The sequence below is a fragment of the Pelodiscus sinensis genome, chromosome 3, assembly GCF_049634645.1.
Source record: "Pelodiscus sinensis isolate JC-2024 chromosome 3, ASM4963464v1, whole genome shotgun sequence".
In the NCBI taxonomy this organism is placed as follows: domain Eukaryota; kingdom Metazoa; phylum Chordata; order Testudines; family Trionychidae; genus Pelodiscus; species Pelodiscus sinensis.
Window position 1 is genome coordinate 78,873,761 of NC_134713.1, and position 26,090 is coordinate 78,899,850.

Below are 26,090 nucleotides of genomic sequence, written 5' to 3' on the forward strand. Positions count from 1 at the left end.
GTTGGGGAACTAGCCTCTGTGGTCTTTGAATTAAAAACACAGCAAAGGACTCATGACTCCTGGCCCCACCATTACCACGTTGTCTGGCAGCCGGCTGGTTTTGCTGTGGCGATTTAAAGGGCTCGCAGTTCTGGCTCCTGCCAGGTAGTGCCACGACCATGAGCCATTTAAATAGGATCCTGCTTCCTGAGCCACTGCTTGGAAATTCAGTGGAACAGGCTGCAGGCTATAAATAGAAAGTAGCCAGATGCAGCTAATTGGCTGGATCCGGTCCCTGGGCCGCACCTTGCCCAGCCCTGCTATAAGCTCTTTCAGGCAGGGATAACATTTCTGTCACTTGTGAAGCAACTAGCACACTTTTGGACACTGTAAAGTGTGTGATGTGCTTACTAGAGAGGAAAGGTGGTGTGGGTTTTGTTTCGGGCAGAACCCCACATTGTGCTTTGGTTCCGCAGTCTGTGAAAGCTCAACTTGCCAGGACTGTAAGCACAAGGGACGCCCAAATAATGTTCTTCAAACAGTGCAGAACCTGGCTGTCTGAGGCTTATTGCTCTAAAATGTCCCTTAGCTAGTGCTAGTTATGAGAGGAGTCTGATATCAAAGCAGAATGTCTGGAAGCAAGTGTAGCACTATTTAGACAGCCTGTCCCTAAAGGTGTAAGGGTCCCCGACTCTGACAAACACACAGGATGAAATTCACTTTCTCTCCAAGGAAACCAGTCCCATGAAGGAATCAGGAACGGTCCAGCGACCCAATTAGGGAACTCAGTTCAAAAAATGAGGAGGTGCTCCGCTACAGAATTTCTCAGCACAGGCTGAGACAGAGCCACCCCGCCTGGTCCCACCAGGCTCCCACACACACAGTTGTTAAAGCTTGTTCCAGTGACAGAAAAACATGAAGTGATTCAAAAGATAATAATGGAGCCACTCCCACCTGTCCCTGTAAAAATGAATCATACACTCTTTAAAAATAGCCAGATACAAATCAACACCATATAAACTAAAAGAACAACTCTAGGGGGCTTATTCTCCCTTTACAGGGCACAAATAGCTTCAAATGGGCTTTGGTGGGACTTACTCATGTATCCTGAGGTGAAAGAATAGGCCCTAGCTGAGTAACTAGCACTGAAGCTGGTAAACATGCCAGGAAACTTATACATTCACTCACTCGAGCCCACACCCATAACAGTATTTGTATGCCAATGGGTGTTGGCCAACAGACCACAATTGCCTCCCTCTTGCCCCTCAGCAATTTGCTAAGAGGAAGAATAGCTGGAGTTATATTTCCTTTCTTTCACTTTCAGAATTAGCTGTGACATGCAGTGTTCCCTCTATTTTTTACATCCTTGTGCAGAAAAATTTTGTTCTGTGTACTAAGCCATGTGCGGCTGTGCACCACAGGTAGAAACACATGCTGCTGGCTGTGGGTGCTCTGCTAATCAGCTGGGAGGCATTGGAATCTCTCCTGAATGGCTGCCCAAGTGCTTAACTTATAGTGAACACTGTGCTATGACCTCTGACTGGGAGTTGGAGATAGATATTTTTATTGGTCACATTGCAGACCATCACTTGTTCAGAGGGGACCTAAGGTAATTAGAAATTATGCCTATTGTGGTGTCACAGACACTGCTTTGTGAACCAACTGCAGCAGTTACTCCTTTCCGGCAATGTGATTAGCCTGACCTGTTAGGTAACTTAGTAAAGCAGAAGTACCAAGACTGCATCTCTTCTTCCTGCTGCCTAAGCTCTTACACAAAGTGCACATTTCACAACATCGATCTGGGCAATAACTCAAAATTAGTGACACGTTAACTTACTTTTTTCCCCCTTATTACAAGCAAAGCAGTGTGATTTCCACCACCCTCTTGTGTCAGTCGGGCACACTGATGGAAGAAAAAGACCCTGTAGCCCTGTATTAGCAGCGAGATGGACTAAGCCTTTTCTGTTGCTATCTACTCTCATTTTATGGCTGATATGAAATCTGATTTGTGTTTATGTTATGGACTTAACACAGGACTTTGTGTTTATGTTATGGACATTGGGCTTCATTCTCCTTCCATAAAAATGAATGGGAGTTTTGCTGTTTACTTCAATGGAATTAAGATTAGAACCTTTACCCCTTCTGAAGTTCTTAACTTATGGTACTACACACAAACAAACATGTTCTCTGTCATTTTGGGATTTTTTTTATCTCTTTGCAGCTGCCGTCATAGTCTTCATGAATGATAAATAGCTAATTAAGGACTATATATTGCTTAAATAGATTAGCTCCTTCTAACCATGGGATGGCTTAGGGGCACATATATCTGCATGACAAACCAGCTCCAAAATTTGAGTCAAGAATCCTCATATAATATAAATATTGGCATTGTTAGGCTATGTCCTGAGAATATCAGGACACGGGGGATTTTGGAAAATGGGTCTCAGGAAAATATTTCAGTGTTGTTTAAACTAAGGTGGAACAAAATGCTAGTGGAACTTGCATTTACTTTTTTTACACTGTGAGACTTTTCATATGGATCTGGGAGGGTGCTGTTAGACAGAACTCGTCAAGCACACGCTTGAGAACTGACTCGGGCACATTTCAATCCAGGTCATATAGCAGGCAGCACAAGGTGTAAAGGGAAGGAACGAGTAGCACACTCAACATTTGAATACCACAAAAGCTTCAGAAGCATTGATCAAACCAGGAAACATGGCCACAATATGCAGCATTCAGGCACTCACCACTGAAAACTGGCACCTATCTTCTGATTTTTGGATAAAGCTTGTCACGTTAATGGCAGCTCAGATGGGGGAAGCATCTGATTGGCAAAACTCTCCTTCCAACTCCATCTGAATTGGGTGAACTGTCATGATCATAGATCAGTTTCTGCACAGAACAGTCAAGAAAACAGGTTACGTATTTCCTTGTAAATACCACACATCAAAAACATTTACATACACACAATATGATGGAGAGACTACATAAGACTCTCTCCTGCACTCACAGCCCTGTTGGGTGGGCAGACATGCTTGCAAAGGCTTCAGCTCTAAGTCCTCGCTTTCTTATAGTTAAAAATGAATTGCCACCCAAAGTCTCTACCACTTGTTTAGGTTGAATTTGTAACTGGTTTTACGTTTCTTGTGTTCTGGATGTTTTACATGTTTAGCAGATTGTATGAATTAAATACTTTTGAAATGTATTAGATTAGGTCCTAAAAACAGAAGTCTCTTATCTGTCTATCTACAAATAATACCTACAACACAATGTCAATACAAGCTTCTCCCACTGGCTCAAATACCTAAACCTTGGAGAGTTTTCAAAAGTCGTCAGTATTGGCCTCTCTATTGAAACTTTTAGTAAGGGTGCCAGTTAGCTTCTAGGAACTGGACCTTGCCTGCCACACTCAGTTCTTACAGGCCACCAGTTGCAGTGGTGGTGGCCAGGAGCTCTAGGCCCCTTTGAATTTTGGGCCCTGGGGCAGTTTCCTTCCCACCATTGCAGGCCTGCCCACCACTGATAGCATCAGTAAATATAGTAGGCAAAGATTTTGGTTACAGGCCTGATCTTGCTATCTGATTCATAGAGATTCAGTGAGAGTCCTGAGGCATGTTCACAGGCTCTTGCTTTATTTGGGATGTTAAACAACAGATGGAAATGACAAACCAGCTCTAAAATTTGAGTCAAGAATCCTCATATAATATAAATATTGACATTCTTAGGCTACATCCTTAGAATATTGATTGTTGATCAATATTCTGTTGATTTTTATTAGTGAATGCAATGCTAATGATGGGCTGGATTAATAGTCTTGGCATCTGTGTTACTTTTATCTACAGAACAGAAAAGAGTACAAGCTTCAACAAACCTTATGGTCAATCTTACACAACCCTGTTCTGAAGGGATGACCTCTAAGGATGATTAGTTGTTTAGGCTTTGTTACATTAAGTCCTAAGTTTGCCAGCAAAGTTACATATATGGTGATGTGGACACAATCATTAGGCCATCAACTCATTTAATATAAGCCTAAAAAAGCCAACAGATGGTTTTTAAAGAAAAAATATCACTTCTGACTTATGATAGAGACCTAGACTGTAAAAAGGTTCAAAATTCCACTACCAACACCATGTGATCATCTACTCTACTTTGTAGACAGGTGGGACATTCCAAAATTCTCAGAGCTCATGTTATTACTGGAGCTACACAACATAACATTTCGTTATGATTACCACATTTCAGATCAGACATTCTGTATCTTCCAACAGAAGAAATCTGAGGATTATTTTAAATTTGCTGATTAAAACAATCATTTTAAAAAATGAGACGAGAGTCCTTAGCTCATTTATTTTAGTAACTTTCACTGCTACTTTTGATTTATATTCACAGAACATGACTCCAATTTAACAGTGAAGTTATTGTGTCAAATATATTCCTTGTTTAACAGTTGATTTCAGAGAACAATTTGACTTTTGTTTTATTGGCATCTAAAAATGCATTGATATGGAATGGCATCTAAAATCAACATATCCCAAGGAATGCTTTGCTGGCTATTTCATTGACAAATAAGTGAAGACAATATTTGTTTTACTACATGTTGTGAATGTACATAAGTATGTAATATATACTACTGCAAATTCTTCATCCTATTTAAGAGACTCCAAAGAACACAATCTCGCAGATATTGCTTTCTCACAATTACTGAACATGCACAGGGATGTTTATTTTCAATGATAGAGACACAGATCTATGATAGTGTTTTCATATCTTAAATAAAAATATGCTGGCAATAACATTGGATTTTAAATATTGCTAGAATGAGGTATTGTGACTTTTAAAAACATATTATTGTTTCATAGGTATTCAGGGAATTGCACAGTATTTTAACAGGCTGATTGTATCCAAGGCCTATTACTCACATCCTTCACAACAATGTTAGTTGTTTCAATCACTATAATTATTGCACTAATAAATATTTAAGTCATTAATGAAAAAAAATCAACCTCTGTGTTGTCTTGATTCAATACAATGTTTTTCTTTCTAAATATTAAAGAAAAGGAAAAACGAATCACATTTGCTGACCATACAGCTCTCCGTGATGGACAAGAAGGGCATGAAGTTCACTTGCATGAAAAATCAATGTCTGTTAAGTAGCATTTCAGGTTGATATTATTTGATGGCCTCTGGAACAATGCATTCTAAAGTTCTGAGTTTATCTAGGTTGAGTTAATAGTACCTAGTTTTTGTGTAATGCTGTACATTTTCAAAATATTACACAGAAACTAACTGATCCTCAAATACAGGCAGTACCCGGTTACGTACAAGATAGGGACTATAGGTTTGTTCTTAAGTTGAATTTGTATGTAAGTCAGAACTGGCTCCAGATTCAGCCGCTGCTGCTGAAACTGACCAGGGGCTGACTACAGGAAGCTGGAGGCAGAATTGCTCTGCCCCCAGCTTCCTGGAATCAGCCACTGATCAGTTTCAACAGCGGCTGAATCTCGAGCCTGGGACAGAACAGCTGGGCTGCCAGGTAGGTCCCTGCAGGACCAACCCAGCAGCACCCCAGCTGCTCTACCCCAGGGTCCACAACAAAAGCCTGGTCTGCTGGGGGGGGGGCGCACTAGCTGCGCCCCCCCCCAGCAGACCAGGGACACGGGGAGCAAAGCCTCAGAGGCGCGGGATACCGCCGCCGCTGTGGCTTTGCTCCGGGTGTCCCTGGTCTGCTGGAGACAGTCCCCAGCAGACCAGAGGCACCGGGAGCAAAGCGGCAGTGGTGGCGGGGTGCCGCGCCTCTGAGGCTTTGCTCTGGCAAAGCCTCAGAGGTGTGGGACCCCGCTGCGGCTTTGCTCCCGGTGTCCCTGGTCTGCTGGAGACGGTCCCCAGCAGACCAGGGACACCCGGAGCAAAGCCGGGGAGGCGGAGGGGTCCCGTGCCTCTGAGGCTTTGCCAGAGCAAAGCCTCAGAGGCGCGGCACCCCGCCGCCGCTGCCGCTTTGCTCCCGGTGCTTCTGGTCTGCTGGGGACTGTCTCCAGCAGACCAGGGACACCGGGAGCAAAGCCGCAGCGGCGGCGGAGTCCCGCACCTCTGAGGCTTTGCCAGAGCAAAGCCTCAGAGGCGTGGGACCCCTCCGCCTCCCCGGCTTTGCACCAGGTGTTCCTGGTCTGCTGGAGACGGTCCCCAGCAGACCAGGGGAACCCGGAGCAGCTTTTCTCGCCCCGGAGGTCGAGGTGGCGGGACCGCTGCGCTCTGGGCAGTCCCACTGCCTGCGAGCTCCAGGCGAGAAAGCCCCGTTCATAAGTGCGGATCCCACATAAGTCGGATCCGCGTAACTCGGGGACTGCCTGTAACTATTGTGAGTGACATAACTAAGTATTATCCCTATTTTATAAATGGGAAAATAGACGAAGGAAAAGTGACTTGCCCAAAGCTACATGAAGTCAGTAAAAGAGTCAATGTATGAATGCAGGACCCTGACTCCTAAGTCTGTGCTCATTCCTCCAGATATCACTGCCTTCCAAACTCCCCTCAACCAATATTTTTTTAAACCACAAGGTAATGATTTATTAAATTTTCAGTCTGATTTCTTGTTCAGAACTTGTATCTCTGCAATCAGCAACAAATATTCTTTCTTCAAGACACTTTGTTGCCTCTCCTATGCTGACTTTTAGCATGAGCTTGCCTCAACTTTAAACACTGTCTTTGCAGCCCTTATCCATAAATGGCTGGATGTTGCAGGGCTGATTCTTCTTTGGATCATTCATTAGTCTTAAACTTAGTGCTTTGACACAGAATGCCAGACCTCAAAGGCTGGCATCCAACTTAAGCACACTAGTGGGAATGATGAATGATCTCTGAGACAATGCTGCACATTCCAGTGTACCAACAGCTTTCAAAAGGCTGCTGCTGTGACTCTCTACCAAAGTACAAGGTGAAGAGGAAACAATGTAATAGAGGTGGTATAATAGAAGCAGAGAATCCTTCAAATAACCAGGTCTAGTACTCCCACAGGCTAGTTCCCCCAGCCCTACTTTCATCAATAGGATGAAAAGTAACGACACGTTACAGCTACTTGGAATGTTTAGTGGAGAGATTCCTGTAATTCATAAATATCATCTGTAAAGTGTTTTGGGAGCTTTAAGAACAAAAGAACAGGATCAGACCAAAAGTCCATTTAGCCCAGTATCCTATCCCCCGATGGTGGCCAATGCCAAGTGCCTCAGAGGAAATGGACAGAATAGGTAATCATCAAGTGATCCCTCCCGTCACCCATTCCCAGCTTCTGACAAAACAGCAGTTGGGAACACCATTCCTACCCATCCTGGCTAATAATCATTGATGAACCTATATTCCATGAATTTAGCTAGCTCTTTTGTGAAAACTGTTAAAATCCTGGTCTTCACAACATCCTCTGGCAAGGAGTTCCACATGTTGACTGTGAGTTGTGTGAAGAAATACTTCATTTTGTTTGTTTTAAACCTGCTACCTATTAATTTCATTTGGTGACCCCTAGTTCTTATGTTATGGGAACAAGTAAATAACTTTTCCTTATTTACTTTCTCTACACCTATCATGATTTTATAGACCTCTATCATATCCCCTCTTAGTCTCCTCTTTTCTAAACTGAAAAGTCCCAATTTTATTAATTTCTCCTCATATGGCAGCTATTCAAAACCTCTAATAATGTTTGGTACCGTTTTCTGAACTTTTTCCCATGCTAAGGTATTTTTTTTAGCTGAGGTGACCACATCTGTATGCAGTATTTAAGATGTGGGTTTATCCTGGATTTATATAGAGGCAATAAGATATTCTCTGTCTTATTCTCCATTCCTTTTTAAATTATTCCTAACATTGCTTCTTTTTTCACTGCCACTGCATATTGAGTGGATGTTTTCAGAGAACTATCCACATTGACTTCCAGATCTCTCTCTCTCTCTTTTGAGTGGTAGGTAATAGCTAATTTAGTCCTCATTATTTATATGTGTAGTTGGGATTATGTTTTCCAATTTGTATCACTTTGCATTTATCAACATTAAAATTCATCTGCCATTTTGTTGCCCAGTCATCTATTTTTGTGAGATCATTTTGAAAGTCTTTACAGATTGCTTTGGACTGAACTACCTTGAACAGTTTAGTATCATGTGCAAATTTTGCAACCTCACTCTTTACCTCATTCTCCAGACTGTTTATGAATATGTTGAATAGGATAGGTCCCAGTATAGACCTCTGATGGAACACCACTAGTTAATTCTCTTTCTTCTGAAAATTGGCCATTTATTCCTACCCTTTGTTTCTGATCTTTTAACCAGTTAACAATCCATGACAGGCCTTACTTCTTATCCCATGACAACTTACTTTGTTTAAGAGCCTCTGGTGAAGGACCTTGCCAAAGGCTTTCTGGAAATGTAAGTACACTGTATCCCGCTTGTCCACCTTTGCTTTTTGACCCTCCTCAAAAAAATCTAGTAGATTAGTGAGGTATGATTTCCCTTTACAGAAACTATGTTGACTTTTCCCCAACAAATTATGTTCATCTGTGTGTCTGACAATTCTGTTCGGGTATGTCTAAACTACAATGTTAGTTCGAACAAACGGACGTTAGTTCGAACTAACATTCATAGGCACTACACTAGCGCTCCGCTAGTTCGAATTTAAATCGAACTAGCGGAGCGCTTAGTTCGAACTAGGAAAACCTCATTTTACGAGGATTAAGCCTAGTTCGAACTTACTAGTTCGAATTAAGGGGTGTGTAGCCCCTTAATTCAAACTAGTGGGAGGCTAGCCCTCCCCAGGTTTCCCTGGTGGCCACTCTGGCCAACACCAGGGAAACTCTATGCCTCCCTCGCGGCCCCAGACCCCTTAAAGGGGCACGGGCTGGCTACGGTGCCCGTGCCAGGTGCAAGCCTGCCAGCACCCAGCCAGCAGACCCTGCACCTGACACAGCACAGAGCCACCCACCCGATGTCCCCCAGCCCACCCCCTCTTCCTGGGACCAGGCTGGCGGCTCCCGGGAGCTTACCCGGGACCGCAAGAGGCGGGCACCTTCCTGGGCTAGTGCAGACATCGTGGACCTCGTCCAAGATCTCCGCACTAGGCACAGGAAAGTGGCCGGCTAGGGCAGGAGAGCTGCCAGCCTGGCCACCCAGGAGCAGGTGTGCATGAAAATCAAGGGGGTCCACTGAGACCCCCGACCCTGAGTCCTGAGCTTACAATGGCCGTCCTGGGTCAGACCAAAGGTCCATCTAGCCCAGTAGCCTGTCTGCCGACAGCGGCCAACACTAGGGACCCTGGAGGGGATGGACCGAAGACAGTGACCAAGCCATTTGACTCGTGCCATCCCTCTCCAGCCTTCCACAAACTTTGGGCAGGGACACCACTCCTACCCCCTGGCTAAGACTACTCCATGGACCCAACCTCCATGACTTGATCTCACTTCCCTTTAAACTCTGTTCTAGTTGTAGCCTTCACGGCCTCCTGCAGCAAGGAGTTCCACAGGTTAACTATTTGCTTTGTCAAGAACAACAACTTTCTCTTACTAGTTTCAAGCCTGCTACCCATTCCTTTCCTTTGGTGTCCTCTAGTCCTTCTTTATGGGAACTCAGGAAGAACTTTTCTGAATGCACCCTCTCCACCCAACCCCTGCTTTTAGAGACCTCTATCCTGTCCCCCCTCCGTCTCCTCTTTTCTAAGCTGAACAGTCCCAGTCTCTGTAGCCTCTCTTCAGCTGGGACCTGTTCCCAACCCCTGATCATGTTAGTTGCCCTCCCCTCTCCCAGCCTTTCTCTTCCCCTCTCCCACCTCCTTTTCCCAGTCTCCCCCAGTTTTGTTCAATAAAGACAGAGTCAATGTTGGAAGAAACGTTATCTTTATTTTGTACATCAGGAAGGGGGGCTAGGGAAGGGTAAGTGGAAGGAGGTGAGGGAGGAATGGGGTACGAGCCCCCGATGGGGAGGACTGGGCTGGCTCTGCGGGCTTCTGGGGGTGGAAGCTCTCCTGCAGCCCCCCAATTTCCCCCTCTCCCCAGATGGCAGCCTGCGGCAAGTGCAGCCGGGCTGATGGCCGAGTGGTGTGATGTGTCCAGTGTGGGCACTCCGGGCACTCCAAACCAGGACTGGTTTTCAAGCGGGGCACCCCTGAGAACTGTCTGTCCAGGGTGGGGGTCGGGTCCCTTTAAGCGCAGCCCTCGGCTAGCCTGAGACAGCATCTCCACGCTCTAAGTCCTCCTCTGATGCCCTGCCGGCACTGTTTCCGGCCATCCTTAAGCCCTGTTCAGGGTCCACTCAATGTGGACATGCTAGTTCGAATTAGCAAAACGCTAATTCGAACTAGTTTTTAGTTCTAGACGCGTTAGTTCAAATTAGCTTAGTTCGAATTAACTAATTCGAACTAAGTTAGTTCGAACTAACTCTGTAGTGTAGACATACCCTTCTTTATTATAGTTTCAATCAGTTGTCTGGTACTCAACTTACTGGTCTGAAATTGCCACGATCACCTCTAGAGCCCTTTTTGAAAATTGGTGTCACACTCGCTATCTTCCAGCCATTAGGTACAGAAGTTAATTTACAGAATAGGTAACAAACCAGAATTGTTAGTTCCGCAATTTACATTTGTGTTTTTTCAGAACTCTTGGGTGAATGCCATCTGGTCCTGGTGTCTTGTTACTGTTTAGTTTATCAATTTTTTCCAAAACCTCTGCTAGGGACACCTCCATTTTGGACAAGTCCTCAGATTTGTCACTTAAAAAGAGTTTTGGGAATCTCCCTAACATCCTCAACTGAGAAGACCGATGCAAATAATCCATTTAGTTTCTCTGCAACAATGACCTTATCATCTTGATCATCCAGTGGCCCAACCACTGGCTGCTTAGCAGGCTTCTTGCTTCTGATGTACTTAAATTGTAGGTGAGATGCTAAGCGGTGGAAATGCAGATCATCAGTGCAGACAAAAAGTAAAATAAACCTCTGTGATATCTTGCATGTATCATGTTAAACTTAATCCTTGGATGCATGAGGGAGGAGAAATCAGAATCCTTTACATGTTAGAAGCCAACAGCTTAGTGAATAGGAGTACAGTACGTTCTTGTCATAAAGGTATAGCAGAAATTCAAGCCTTTTTTTTAGTGTCAGTCAAGAAGCAAGCAAATGGCAGCCATTCTCACACACATAGCTGGGATGGAGCAAATGGGTGGAGTTTATGGAAAAGCCAATATAACAACCATCTCTGAAAAACCAATTCATTGAAATTATACTATGCAGGCTAACAAAACATGGAAAGTCAACCTTAAAAACAGTGCTGTGTTCCCTAACTCATGTTCTCCAATCTAACATGCTGTCACCCTAGACATTAGGAGAATTATATTCAAAGATAGCCTAGAAATGAGATTTTTGGGGAGGGAAAATAGACGGGAGAGCTTAGTCACCAAATGCACAGCTTTTCCAGAAGACACATGTAAAATCACCAGGTTGGTAGCTTGTATTTTTAAAAGTGGTATCCAAGCTGCATGCTAAATCACTTTAGAGAAAGTACCAAGTCTTCTACCTGTTTTGTTTTTCCTTAAAGCTTCATTCTATTTCCATACATACAAAACATGAATACCCTCCTGGGTATTTTAAAGGCTGTAATTCCAATCTGGAGGTTTTACAAGCACTGTTGTGTGGTTTACGATATCATAAACATTTTAATACAATTACAAATTGCAACAGTGTAGGATACATTTTGCTTCTTTTGTAACTCAAAGTCTGATGTTCACAACTTTCCAACACAACTGTTTGATTTGAACCTTTTATTGTTATTACAAATGTATATTATTTGTATTAAAAATTCACACTGAAGCAAAGTCAATTCAATTTCATGACAACCAGGAATATAAAATAAATGCAGTGAAGTCATAGTTTAGTTTTAACAGTCATTTCAAGAGCGACATGAGGACAACTTAAAAGCAGTAAACTGTTGGCTCTAGAATGAGAAACAAATATTTTGTTTTGTGTTTGCAAACCCATTTGCATGAGTATTGCTGTATGTGGCCACTACCATAGATCTAAAACAGCAAAGCTTTGTGGCAGCATGAAGAGCATATGCAGTAATCTATAATAAAAACTACAAAAATGAAAGATGCGTGCATGAAATTATAAAAACAATTCAGAGGAAGAGACACACTTCCACCAATAGTAAACATGATAGAATACAAACTAGAACAATTTTAAAAGCATACTACATGACATATATAAAAAGTTCTTTAAATTGCTGTTAAAAAGGACATCTTCAGTCCACAATTTGTGTAATACTTTTTAGTGTCTACACAAGACAGATTTTTAAAAAAATTAAATAGTATTAATTTACTACTAAATATTTAGGATAACAGTGCATTAAGGGTTTTTTTCATATAGTAATACATATCGCTCTTGTGTGGCGACACTTTTAGAAGATTACATATGGCCTTATGTACAATACATTTAATCCTAAAACAATTCTTTGCTTAATGGTGTTTAAGTACCATTACAGAAGATTATGAAGGGGGAACTAAGCTATAATATGTTTATATAAAATATTAGACATATTTGAGTACTTCAAGCTACTTCCACCCTCCTACAGAATAATCTTCCCTCACCCTCCCGCAAAAAGATACAGTGTCACAGATACAGTGCAGGACTCGCAGCTTTTACAATTTTCTTCCTTCATTGTGCAGTTTGTGCTACATAAACTTCACCAATGTAGACTATGCTGCTAATCCCATTTGTCACTCTCCTGTCTTCTCCAACAACCAGATGAGAAACATTGCAGGATGGTATTTGACTGTCCACTGTTTCACCAAGGGAACAGGAATGAGAAAAAATCAAGTTGATGTTACTTTCTATTTCTAGCTGCCAGTGTGAAATACCTTTCTGAGGGCACACAAAGGTTATGGGAAAGGTCAAAATTGTGAATAATAATACATGTCAGTTACCAAAACTGCACAAGTAAAAAATATACAAGGTCCTGGACTCCCATAACATATTACACTAGTGGTGAGCAACCTGCAGTCTGTGGGGCACATATGGCCCATTGGATATTTATGTGGCCTGCGAGACATTTTGTTTAGCATTGCCCATGCACAGGTTTGCCAGATTACATTGGCTTCCATCCTTGCAGTTTTCTTTCTACCAGTACTACTGAAGTGACATACATGTGAAGCAAGGGCACATGAAGTGAGGTACGCGCTGATTGCACACAAAACTATGAGATCCGTGCGCTCCCTCTGCATACAGTTAAAGCGCTGCTACAGTTCAATCAGCACACCCCACAAATTCTATATATGCAAGCACAGTTAGCAAAACTACCCTATCTCAGGAAACCATCTTGGTTACTGCACATATGGCCCACTGAAAGGAAAGAATGCCACACATGCATCCCACTCACTAGCCTAGGTTGCCCATTGCTATTTTACACTATTAACCTCTCATTACACAAAGGACATTTTTCCTCATAAAATTACCCCTAATCAAGTTTCTCTCACCGTGGCTCCCATCCATCCTGGAATTTACACACAGCTCACCAGAAAAGGCCAAATATCCAAACACCAATTGACAAAGAGAGGGAAAGCGAGCAAACATGCACAGTAAACATTTTTAAGCAGTAACCACTGCTTTTATTTATTCCCCTTTCTATTTTTATTCTGAAGGCAAAAATGAGTTAGCTCAGCTTTGCACGTGCACAGAAGCTGCAAGAGGCTAAAGCATAGCAAGCAATTTAGATCTAGCAATTACAGAAATATCTATTCAGTTTAGACAATGGTGATAGCAGTCATTGTAGGGTATGGAAGCTCATTGAATCAATAAAGTACATTATAATGCTGTGTATCTTTGCACTCCACACATAGTTGGACCTACACTATGATTAAGCTTTGTTGGCACTACTAGAGACCAGCATAACTACAAGCAGATTTGTCCCCCTGCCACCATCAATAATTTGATGATGAATAAAAGAGGTAGGAGGGGGACGAATGTTAGATAATTATGTTACAATAGCCAATGCTATTTTGAGGAGACAGAGGGATATGAAGACAAGAAGAGACAACAACCAGCATGTCAAGAGCCTGGTAACCCGAATATTGGAAGCCAGTCACAAGAATATCCAATGCTGCTTTTGTATGGCAGGGGCCAAACTCTCCTTCAAATAGATATGGGACTCCCACTGAAATTGTTAAGAAGTGGGGACTTGCATCTGGGGAAAGATTTTGAGCTCAGATACATTGCAAGCAGGTAAAGAAATGTACTAACAATTAAAATCAGTTCCTTCTAAGTTACTCAGAAGCAGAGGATATGCAGTATCACTAATAAATATGGGTTTGTACTAATAATAATTTATATTTTTCTTCAAACTGCTTCATTTTGTTTTTATCACCTCTTGCCCATTCTATTTTGAGTCGCTTTCCATAGAATCCTGGTGTCATCAGCAAATGGAGCAAAGTCTTGTGGCAGCTGCTGGAGCCAAACCAGGTTTTCAACTGGTCATAAAAACACAACATTTTTGTGAGAGAAATAAAGCATCAAAAGGTTAGTGGGAGCTCACTGCCAGTAAAAATACTTAATTATTCTTGACTAACTGGGTTGAAAAAACAGTCTCCTCAGCACAAATAGATCTACCACCTGACTAATATCTAACACAATTTTAGTGTGGAATGTATAATGGTCTAAAGTCTTGCATGGATTCATGATAGAACACAACTAAATATGATATCACACTGTGTAGTGTAAATGTCCGTAATATGCATTGTTTAAACATAATTTGCTCCTTTCTCAACTTCTTCCCCAGAAGTCAATTAAAAGAAAGACTGGTGCTGCTTATACAGCAAGGAACATTCTAAAGTACATGACTGTCTTTCCAGTTTTAGTGCAATCAGAATTGTCAACCTTACTTCTAAATATTGAAGGAAAACAGAGCTGCTCCAAATTATACATTATGTGTCTCTAAATAACTGTGGCTCCAAAAGTTGACAACAATCCTCCGATTATGCTTGCAAGCTCTAATTATTTACCTGGGATAGATTGCCAGTAACCCATCCACTTACGGTCTTTAGGCACAATCACAATGTGTTTGCTCTTGGGAAAAAGAAACATTTCAGTGCAACCAAGCGCATCTTGTACAACTAATCTGGAATTAATCTCAGAAATGTGAAGAGTAATGAATTTGCGTATTAAATGTGAAAAATGAGGACAATTTTCAACATGCCTTTCAAAACACACAGTAATTTCTCAAATTTGATGATCTTACATAAAATTTGATAATTATTGGCTTTAGTTTTATAATCCCTTACATTTATATCATCTTTATATTTAGATAATTGATTCAGGGATACCGACAAAGGGGGACTTCATCAGAGGCGCCAGATGTATAGAGCTCCCACACACATTAAAGAACTGTTTTTGTTTTGTTTTTTTAAACGAGGATTAGTATAAGTCCTCAACTGCATTCTCTCTTCTATTGAGATCACAGGACACTAAAGATATTTTCCTGGCTATTTGGGTGCCCTGCCAGAGATGATGATCCGGTCCATTCCATTCCATTCCAGTCCAGTCCATTCCTCTGTTCCGATGGCGCTCTGAAAGCATCTTCTTTTCATGTAAGTAGTATGAAATAATGCTTTATCCACCACTACTCTGAACATGGGGATAATATGCATGGGATTCAATAAGAAAGATTTAAGAAACATTCACAATCTTTTGTCTGGTGTTCACTCCAGTACCATGAAGCACATTAGCTGCTGCAGAGACCTGGGTTGGTTTTTTGTTTGTTTGTTTTTCCCTCCTAAGACCTTGCCTGAAAACTAGAATAATATAAACAGAATAGTAAAATACTCTGGAACAGTAAAATTTGCTGTTCTTGACATCCATGAGGAAAACAGTAATATCCCGTGAAAAAAAACATAGTGCTTTAAAAAGGTGCATTATACCTGTATAGCTAAACTGGTTTGCCTAGTATAAAACTAACTATATACAAGCTTGAAAGCCTGGGAGTTCAAGATTTTAAAACTTTAAAATCCCATTAAAGAGATTTGAAAAGATAGATTTATGGCGATTACTACAGCATGAAAAAGGTGCACCAGGAATCCTTCAAAAATTCCAAAAGTTAAAGAAGTTAAGTGCTGGGTTCAGATCAGACGGTTTCATTAGAGTAACCACAATGGAACACATGCTAGGGAAGTGTGGGGGGCAACTTCACAAGAATCTCCTTTATGGCAATAAAGAAGGAACAGTGTCATTGAAAAACAAAATCTTCAGTAAATAAAGTTTTCCTTTTATAATTGTGAATTTTAAATTTGTATCACAGTTTGCATTTTTGGTTCTTCTCATTGTTAGGAACTTCATATTGCTGGAGTCTTTTGCCTTTTAGTCCATTCCTTTCTAAATATAGTCTATTAGGTCTCAGTACCGATGGGACTGATGAGACTGATGATACTGAGAGCTCTGTTGAGATGATGTGGAATAGCCCATTGTACTCTGGGTCTGAGAAGATCCCTGAATGTTGCTTTGGTAACTCAGGCGTGAACTGGAGTGCTTGAAAGAAAAAGAAGATGGAAAAGAAATTAAAATGGCATGTAAGGATGATTCTGGGAGCTTTTCAACTCTTAACAGGTTCATTCAAATCAAAGAGCTGGATGAAAGTGACTGAACAACATTACTCTTCAAGGGCCAACAGTATGATAATTAAATAATTATTATCGACATAGCACTCAAATGGTGCTATGTGTTTGACAAGCAAGTAAAAAGATAGCAGTTAAAATAATCTAAAAATTGTCTTGGATTGTAAGTGACACCATTCCCAAATTTTAATATTTAGTTTTTCTTAACCTGATATATATGATGTATTCTTAATATCTATTTTATTTATTTATATGCCACTAATGATTAAATAACAATATAAATTACTGCTAGCTCCAAACCGCCATTCTCAGAGGGTATGTCTACACTACCCTGCTAGTTCGAACTAGCGGGGTAATGTAGGCATACCGCACTTGCAAATGAAGCCCGGGATTTGAATTTCCCGGGCTTCATTTGCATAATCCGGGCGCGGCCATTTTAAAATCCCGGCTGGTTCGAACCCCGTGCCGCGCGGCTACACGCGGCACGAACTAGGTAGTTTGAACTAGGCTTCCTAGTTCGAACTACCATTACTCCTCGTGGAATGAGTAACGGTAGTTCGAACTAGGAAGCCTAGTTCGAACTACCTAGTTCGTGCCGCGTGTAGCCGCGCGGCACGGGGTTCGAACCAGCCGGGATTTAAAAATGGCCGCGCCCGGCTTATGCAAATGAAGCCCGGGAAATTCAAATCCCAGGCTTCATTTGCAAGTGCGGTATGCCTACATTACCCCGCTAGTTCGAACTAGCGGGGTAGTGTAGACATACCCTAAGATAGAGGTTGAAGGGAGGAATTAGATGTGCTAGAGAGACAATGTATTCAGTTTCAGAAGAGATGGAATAAGAGAGTGAGGACATTACTTAAAAGAAAGCCCAACATCTGACTGGGGAGAGACTTGTTGATAAATTCCAATAAAACCAGTCTTGATTCGTATTCTGATGCTCCATCTACTAAAAACAAAGACATTACAGAGATGCCGTTGAGTGCATATCTGAAAAATCTAATATTTAATTCTGTGAATTTGTTCTTTAAATTGCCAAACTTGTGAAACCAGGTTTTGCAACCTGTAACAGAAATTTTTTTTATTATTCATTACTCTTAATACTTTTTACAGAAAAATGGAGAAACATCAGCTACTTTAAGAATTTCAAAATATTGTACTTGACTCTGTACAGTATTTTGTAGAGTCACAATAAAATAGTGACTCAGTCTGTTCATTCCTTCCAGTTTCCTTGTCAATAAAAAGTTAAACCTGGTAGAATGTAACATATCATATAATATACATTGTATAAAATATACCTAGCTCTTTTCATGTAAAATATATCATGGTCCTGTGTAAGTGATCAAATCTGGCTTTCAAACCAAATAAATGCCTGTGTACCCTCTGAGTTTAGTTTTACAAAACTCTGATTCTGTAACTTTTAACGTTCAGGCAGCATCCAACAAAGAACAAAAATAAATGCTCTGTCACCAGTTGTGATAAACCTTAAATCAAGACTCCACTAAGAAGATGAATAAAGAACCTGGGTAGAGTGCTGAAACAAAGAAAGGGTCAGAAAAACAAGCCTGTGCATAGAAGCAAACAAAAAATTACAGTTGTCATTCTTAAAAATAATGAAGAGTGACTCTGATTAAATAATATAAACAATTGATTACCACGGATTTAAATTCAGAAGATAAGTGAGCCCCAAAGTAAAACATTTTTTCCTTCTAATTTAAAATTAAATCTAACAGAGGAAGATTAATGCCATTAGACTAACAATGCATTTAACTAGGTTATGCTTACTTTAGTTCCACCAAAGAAAAAAAAAACGGAAAAAAAAATCTGTTTTAACTCCAAGCTTGGACAAATTGCAGACATTCCATTCTGGATCTAAGACAGTCAGTTAGAATGGAGAGAGAGAAGGTGCACTAGCCAAATAAAAGTGTTAAAAAGAATAATCAGATTACACTAACTGCTGAGTTAATGGAAACATGCAAAAAATTAACAGCACAGGAGGTCAAAATAAAGCCTGGAGGGGAAGGATCACTAAAACAAATGGCTAAAAGCCCTGCAAAAAAACAAACAAAAGAGCTATATTTAATTTTTCAAAAAATCCTGTAATGGAGAAGCTTGCCTAGAACGGCAAGATATTCTGAAATATCCCAGAATCAATAATAAAATCAAATGCAGCACAAAAATTCTCAAAATGTTGCCGGAACAAGCTAGACATAAATAGGGATTTTCCCAGACCTCAAATAACTGGAACTTTTCAAGAAAGAAATCTGACTGAGTTCTTACTATTAAATGACTCTGAAGAAAGAAAACTAGAAATGGAGAGGAGGGGTTGGTGAATTAAGAAAGTAAAAAACAGCTTTAGAGGAAAAACAAAGGTTTAAAAAGGGTTGATATGAGTTTTTATTAAGGTGATGCCCTTACTAAAAGTATCCAGCAATTGCGTTTAGAATAATTTCAAAAAAAGTAACTTCATGTGGTATCCATTCTCTTCTTGTTCTGGCATATTTTCAAAAATATTTCAAGATAAGAAACAAAGCTTTGTTTTCAAGTGTATTTAAAAAACGAAAATATGTATCTGGGCAATCTTGTTTGAAATGTTTGTGATCTCCCCCAGTATTCATGCATTTGTCGCTTATTCAGTGGGAAAATATTCTAATTCTAGTAAAACAAGACAAATATGCAACTTCAAAAAGGATACAGAAAGATTGTTTTCACTGACTATAGTCTAACACTGCTGTAGTTAGAGCATACTGAGAGTGGGAAACAACAGACCAGCTTAATGCAAATAACCCCGCAAACCTCTCATTTGAACACTCCCAGTTAAATTTATTCACAGGAAGCACTTTAGAGGTGTCTGCTTAATCATGAAGCATAATGAACTATGCTAGAGAGCAGAGTGGGCAGACTGCGGCCCATGGCCCACATCTGGTCTTCAGACCCTTTAGTCCGGCCCCCAAGCTCCTGTGGGGTCTGGACAGCCTTGCTCAACTCGCGGGCAGCGTGGCTAGCAACTGGTCCGTCTTCTCTTCTGCCTCCCTTCTTCTGCAGCCTCAGCTCCCCCAGCTTCTGGGTGGTGTGGTCATGGTGCCACCAGCCCTGATGTTCTGGGCAGCGTGGCTACAGCTCTGGCTGGGCAGCACAGCTGCTGAGCCACCAGCCCTGGTGCTCTGGACAGTAGTCAGGAGGAAGGGTGTGGGAGTCAAATCCAGGAAATCACTTCAGCATGTGAAAACCGTCCCACTGACTTCAGTGGGGTTACTCACATGCCTGAAGTTATGCATGTGTTTTAGAAGAATATTAAAATTCTAAGAACAAAAGAAACACTCTTGAAACCTAAATACCAAAGAGTGAAATCCATCTACAATGAACTTGATACAGTGAAATGTTTTCTAAATTGAAGTTGAATTAAGTCCCCTATTGTACTAATATATTAGAGCAAGCATCATTCCACTATAATAAACTTCACTTAAAGTGCATTTATTCTGTGGAAATAATTCACTGTAAAATAAGAAATTTCTTCAGTTGACTCCCCCTTACTCCTACAGCCAACAAAAGTAATAACAATCAAAGTCTGTACCTGATAATCTGTAGGCATGACAGGCCCGCCTGAGTTAGTGCCTGAAGGCCCTATGCGTGGTTTCTTATTTGGAGGCACCTGATTGAGGCTGGAGTCCTGGCTGTGCTGGAGTCCTGCCCCAGTGCCTCCTCCTCCTGTTCCACCTCCTCCTGCAGTCCCATTTGTCTGGGTACTGTTCTGCTGTTGCTGCTGCTGTTGCTGAGGTGCTGCTTGGGGTGCAGCTTGTGGCTGATGCTGATTCTGCTGCTGTTGATTCTAAGAAAAAGCAGAGCTGGGGATGGTTACTTTTTCGGAATATTTATTTCTGTTTGCTGTTACAAACACTTTAGCCACTCCTACAGAACACTGGGGCTCAGAACCAGTCACAAGACAAAGCCCAGTGGGAAGCCAAAGAAAGTGAAACATCAGTCCTCAATATGCTGCTATTGCTGCAGATAGATATTTGTGAACTGAGAAGAGATGGGTGAATTTCAAGATACATAAACATTTCGGATTTGAAATTTCAGAATAAAATAAAATTGTTTATGGTTCATTTTAAAAAAGAAAGTGTGTTAAGAGAAAAAAAGTAGTTTGAATGACAATCTAACAACTCCTATGCGTTGCCTGCTGAACATAAGCTGCTTAATAGTGAGAAGGAATGGAAGGAACTACTACAAATCAGTTAATCTACTAGTCGATTAGTCCAGTGTTTCTCAATCAGTGGTATGAGTACTCTTAGGGAAACTCGAGAGAAGCCTCAGGGGTACATCAACATAACTGAAATTTGGAGAAAACTGAATTTTTGTTTTAAGTTTTACAGCGTTTTATTATTTTTGTAGTTTACACACCCAAAAATTTCATTGCTCACCCAGCTACGATTAAGTTGTTTAAACAAATGTGTTGCAATGGTAGAAAAAAAATGTGTGTCTGAAAACTGTAGGTACTGGGGGTACTTGTCATTTTTTTTTTAAAAGAGGGATACTTTATTAAAAGAGGTTGAGATGCACTGGACTAGTCAATAGGCACTTCCACATTCCTCCTTTGAATATCGGTTAATTTACTACTCAGTTAGTCAATAGGCACTTCACATTCCTCCTTTGAAATGTACAAGAGCCCCTGCTGGAGGAATGCAGAACTCACGTGCAGCCCAGGGCCAACAGGAAGTCTCTCAGACTCTGGGCTGCATGCAGCATACCAGCTTTGAAATGCTGCATGGAGCCCGGGATCAGCTGGGGAGTCCCCATCTGACCCCGGGCTCCACGTGTCACTGTCACTTTGAAACACCGAGGCACAGAGCTAACCCAGGGCTCCATGCGACACTGACCTTTAAAAGGGCAGTGCCGTTTAGAGCCCAGGGACAGCTCCTTGCAGTGCTGCTTTGAAATGCCAAGGTGGTGTTCAAAGAGGCAGTGCCACACACCTGATCCTGGGATCAGCTGTGCAGCTCTGCCCCTTTGAAAAGTTGCCACAGCATTTTAAAGTGGCAGCGCCACATGGAGCTTGGGTACAGGAAGTATCCCCTCTTCCTCCCCCCCCCCTTGCTGCCTGTAGAGGCAGCAGGGGGGGGGGAATTTACTAGTCAATTAGCATTTGTTTATCAAATAGTCGACTATTGCTTAACATCCTTAGTAGTGGCAGGAGGAAGAGAGGTTTGTTAGAGCAGACAGAGTAGAAGACTGTCATTTTCTGGCAGTGAAAGGGATGAAAGAAGGATCTGGTGGCAGGGAGAAAAAAGCAAGATAACTGAAAGAGGCAGCAGGACCTGATTGCAAATAAAAGAAAGGGGAAAGAGCCAGAAATCAGAGAGAAAATAGCAGAACATATGGGTGCAGAGAGTGGGAGCTGCAGAGCAAAGGAGACTGCTGATCTGGGAGCAGAAACATAAGGACTTGAAAGAATGGAGCCTGGAGTGTTATAAGCAGGAGTTCCACAGATATTCAGCTGTAAGGAAACAGAATCATCTAGCACTGAAGAAGGCTCTTAATACCAAGCATCCATGCAGCCAATGGGACTGAAATAGTGACCATTTTTACATGTTGTTCACATAAGATATAAACTTTATCTGAAGATAAACAAAAACACATCTTAACTGCAGTCTAAGTTTCACCAGCTAATAAAAAAACTCTAAAGGCTTGTCCTCACTATATGGTGGATTAATGCTTCAGTGATCGATCCAATGGCAGCCGATTTATCACATCTGCTTGGACACGATAAATCGACTTCCGAGCCCTCCCCTGTTGACTCCACCATGACAAGAAGAGTAGCCGGAGTTGACAGGAGAGCAGGCTCTGCTGACCTTGCTGCATAGAAGACTCTATGGTAAGTATGTTGACTTCAGCTATGCTATTTGCGTAACTGAAGTTGCATAACTTAGATCATTGGGGGGCAAGGGAGAGAATGCGCATAGTATAAACTAGTCCTAAAATGTTGCTCAAAATATTTGAGCACTTTTTGATAGATTCCTTAAAACTTTATAAAATATAACACTCCAGTTCTCCCAGGGTCCTGGGAGTGAGGGCTCTGCTTAACCATACAATTTATCATAGTTTAGATGTGGTAAACCTTGATGAAAAGCTTACATAAATTCACTTCCCATAAGTCATTGCAATCATTTGCTTTCAGCACAAACTTCTTGGAAGACTATTCACAAGCTATTTAGCTTCCTCAAACTGAAGTATACATCGATTACCATTCATCACGACCACGTCACAAGTTACATGCCAGATGAAATTTGCAAGAATGTACTTATTTCAGACTGTACAAAGACTCATACTGTCTCGCATCTACATAGAGACCTTATGGCTCTCTTTTTCCTTGTCTGCTGAAGTAAAAAAATATATCCTACTGCCTGTATTTGTCATACACAATCATACACAAGATTCTAATTTGGAAGGATCAATAAGCTAACTTGTTACAGTTTTTTTAAAAGTTAATGAAGTTTAACTTTTTAAAAAAAAGTAATTATTTATCTCACAGAGGTACATCAAACCAGTATTAAAGATCCAAATGAACTGCCACTGTTAAGATCTAATTTGTGTCACAATACTGAATGTCTCCTCCCCCCCCCCCCAATTATTTATTTGACATTTGGTGATTTTTGGACATTGGTGCTTTGGTGTGACCCGAGCGATTTTCACTACAAACCCCACAGCTGCCAAACTAAAACCTGGACTACATGAAAAACAAAAAGTGAGAACTCGCACAACCGGACCTAATGATCTGTCTCTCAGTAGAGGGTGTGGGTTATTAATTCCATTTTTTTCTGGCTTTGGACAGGTGAGGCATGTAGTTTACCTAGCTGGTTTGAGATACCTGTGTAGTGCAGCTATTGTTCCTATTGCTTTTGAAAGAGTTTCAGGCCTAGTCTACATTAGAAAAGTTTGCCAGTATTGCTATTGTGGCAACTCTGTGAGTGCAGATGGCAGTTCAGATCAGCAAAAGAGTGTTTCTGCCATTACAATTTTTCACTATTTATCCAAGTGAAGTTATATCAGTGTGGAGAATGAGGGCTATAACTGTTTGTTATTTTGTTCTGAATATTATATATATCTTAGTTTACCTACCTGATATTATTCTGTGTGACTATATGGTATTGAATTTAGAAGGGCTTGTAAGGAAGAGCAAGCAGGGACTAAAACAATGGTCAGAGCTAAGTTCTGGGTAAACACTTCAGAGGGACAATGGCTGGGCAATTAAATTTAGATGTTTTTCCCATGTGCCAGATAAAAGTGATACACTGCTTTGCCAAAGCCAGAGAAAGAACCATAAACAATTCAAAGTGTGCGGGGTAGAGAAAGGAAGGGATGGGGAACTGCTAGCAGGTGCCAGAGGTGAGACACTTTGAATGTGGCAGAGAATGCAGCAACATAGTCTCTCTCTCTCCCAGCCCAGAGGTGAAGTTATCTAGATTGAGTAGAACATTCCTAAACTTGTACAGAAAGGATTAAGTCCAATTAAAGTCAGATACACACACACTTTTGTTATTTTGGGTGAACTGACAATACACCGTTTTGGAAGGAGCTGTTCTGAGTCGCTTTAATTAGCTGCTGGTCACTGCGGATTGCCAGTTAACTGGTTTACCTTTCACATACCTACTTCACAATAGAATGGTGTGGTTCCACACAAAGAGAGGTGAAGGTAGTGAAACCTGTCAGCTGAAGTTTGCACTTGAGAGGGACTGCAAGGCACATCTTGCTCTGTAGCAATGACAGCACAGTTGACAAAACATGGGCTGCTGTAGCTGGTGGCCAATTCGAAGGTGGCATGAACACCCACATAGAGACTCGCAGAACAAGCACAAATGCAGTTCAGCCCATGACAACAAACAAAAGCACTGACTTTCTAGTATAACTGTGTCCACATTAGGGTTTTTGCCCATATAGTAATGTCATAAAAATAAAGATGTCTGAGTTGCTATAAATTTCCAAGCGTAGGAAAAATACAAACAATTTTATTTACTATAATTTACCATGTATTAATGTGAAACTTTCTAACGTACTGTTAAAATTTTGGGACAGTCTCGGCTTCAAAACACATTCCTGGATAAGATTCCATGATCTGTTAGTTTCCCTTTGTAGCATCACAACTTTTTTCTCACATTTTGCAATAGAAGTGTCCTTTACTGTACCTTATCTCCTTTCTCTTCAGGTTCATCCTCATTGAGGAATTCTCGTTTTGGATAAGGAATCTGGCAACCAGCAAATACACTGAAATATATCAAACAGCAAATCAAAGACACACTAAACATACATACTTCTGACATTCATTTATTTAATCTTATGTATATGTCAGGGCTTTTTCTTTTAATATTTCATATACTTTTACTCCAAATTACTAAGTGAAACCGTACAGACACCTTACCGATATATAGCTACTGGTAGATATATACTGATTTTGACTTCTGTTATATTTGCTGTTGTCAAGCTGCCTTCCTCTAGAATTATAGCAGAAGTGAGTGAGCACAAATGACAGCACAATTATTTGCTGTGCCACCACTGCATTTGTTCACTTTAATATGTGAATCAAATAGAAGTCTTACAGAAGTCAATTGGGAGTTGATTGGTACAGTGGTTTGAGGGCTTGATCCAATGCCCATTAATGTCATGGGAGTCTTTCCACTGACTTCAATGGCTTTTGTATCATGCCCGGCCTAAATGTATTAGCTATTCATCTCTAGAGAATTGGAGTAAGTCAGTATCTGGGGCCTTTAGACTGAGTCAGCTAACATGATTTGAAATACCAATTAGTATTTAGTATACACACTGGTTAATACTTTTAAAATCAAGTTTCCAGCTGTTGTAATCCAGGTAGACGTAGACCAGTATCAGAGAGAAAAGGCACATTAGCAGATAATATTATGTACCAATTTTAATTTCAGCAATTCTTGTCATTGAGTGGAATCTTAGAGGAAGGAAGCTGTGTTACAACACAGTCAACTTAACATGATATTAAAAGAGTTAACCTAGGCCTATGCTAATTGTTAAGTGGGGTTGCAAATCATTATGGCAAATTAGATTTTGTTTAAATTCTTTTTTTTCCTACTCTAGGAAAAACATGTACTTTCTTATATGAGGGCTCCTACTTCTGGAATCCATTCCCTGTCTATCATGCCTCCACTGGAAGTTCCTTTTTAAGCATTCTATTCTTTTAGGAGGTTGTGGAAAGTGGGGGTGGGGGGAATGGCTGTATGAATATTGCACATTCCTCAGTTTACCTGCTTGTCTGGCTGCATGGAGTGAAATCAAAAGAAGCTGTTGGGGGGGCGGGGGAATACACAGAAAACAAACAATACCTTCAGGGAGGATACCAAGGGTTATTAAGAGAACACAAAGGGAACTATTACATGGAAATGCCCAGTCCTTGGCTCCAACCTGGCTAGCAATGTCTAGGATCAGTGGGGACACTAATCCAATAAAAAGCCCAACCTAGGAAAGATGGGGGGTT

General features: G+C 41.1%; 1 protein-coding gene and 1 long non-coding RNA gene across 7 annotated transcripts in view; one reads left to right on the forward strand and one right to left on the reverse strand.

The window, feature by feature from the left end:
- Positions 1-14,358: 14,358 nt before the first annotated feature.
- The window catches only part of CDK19 (cyclin dependent kinase 19), a 189,337-nt gene continuing 177,605 nt past the window's right edge, over positions 14,359-26,090 (reverse strand). For both annotated transcript variants that reach the window (XM_075923110.1, XM_075923111.1), the window contains 3 exons: positions 24,775-24,853; positions 20,169-20,423; positions 14,359-16,511 (listed from right to left, as the gene is read on the reverse strand). In XM_075923110.1, coding sequence (XP_075779225.1) covers positions 16,380-16,511; positions 20,169-20,423; positions 24,775-24,853 — 466 coding nt within the window. In that variant the 3' untranslated portion in view covers positions 14,359-16,379. The remainder of the gene's footprint in view (positions 16,512-20,168; positions 20,424-24,774; positions 24,854-26,090) is intronic.
- LOC142827513 (uncharacterized) overlaps positions 15,451-26,090 on the forward strand; it is a 56,908-nt gene continuing 46,268 nt past the window's right edge. For 4 of the 5 annotated variants that reach the window (XR_012902196.1, XR_012902195.1, XR_012902194.1 and 1 more), the window contains exon 1: positions 15,454-15,577. This is a non-coding gene — a long non-coding RNA (uncharacterized LOC142827513). Of the gene's footprint in view, positions 15,578-26,090 lie in introns of all 5 variants that reach the window. The other variant, XR_012902198.1, reaches the window with a different exon arrangement.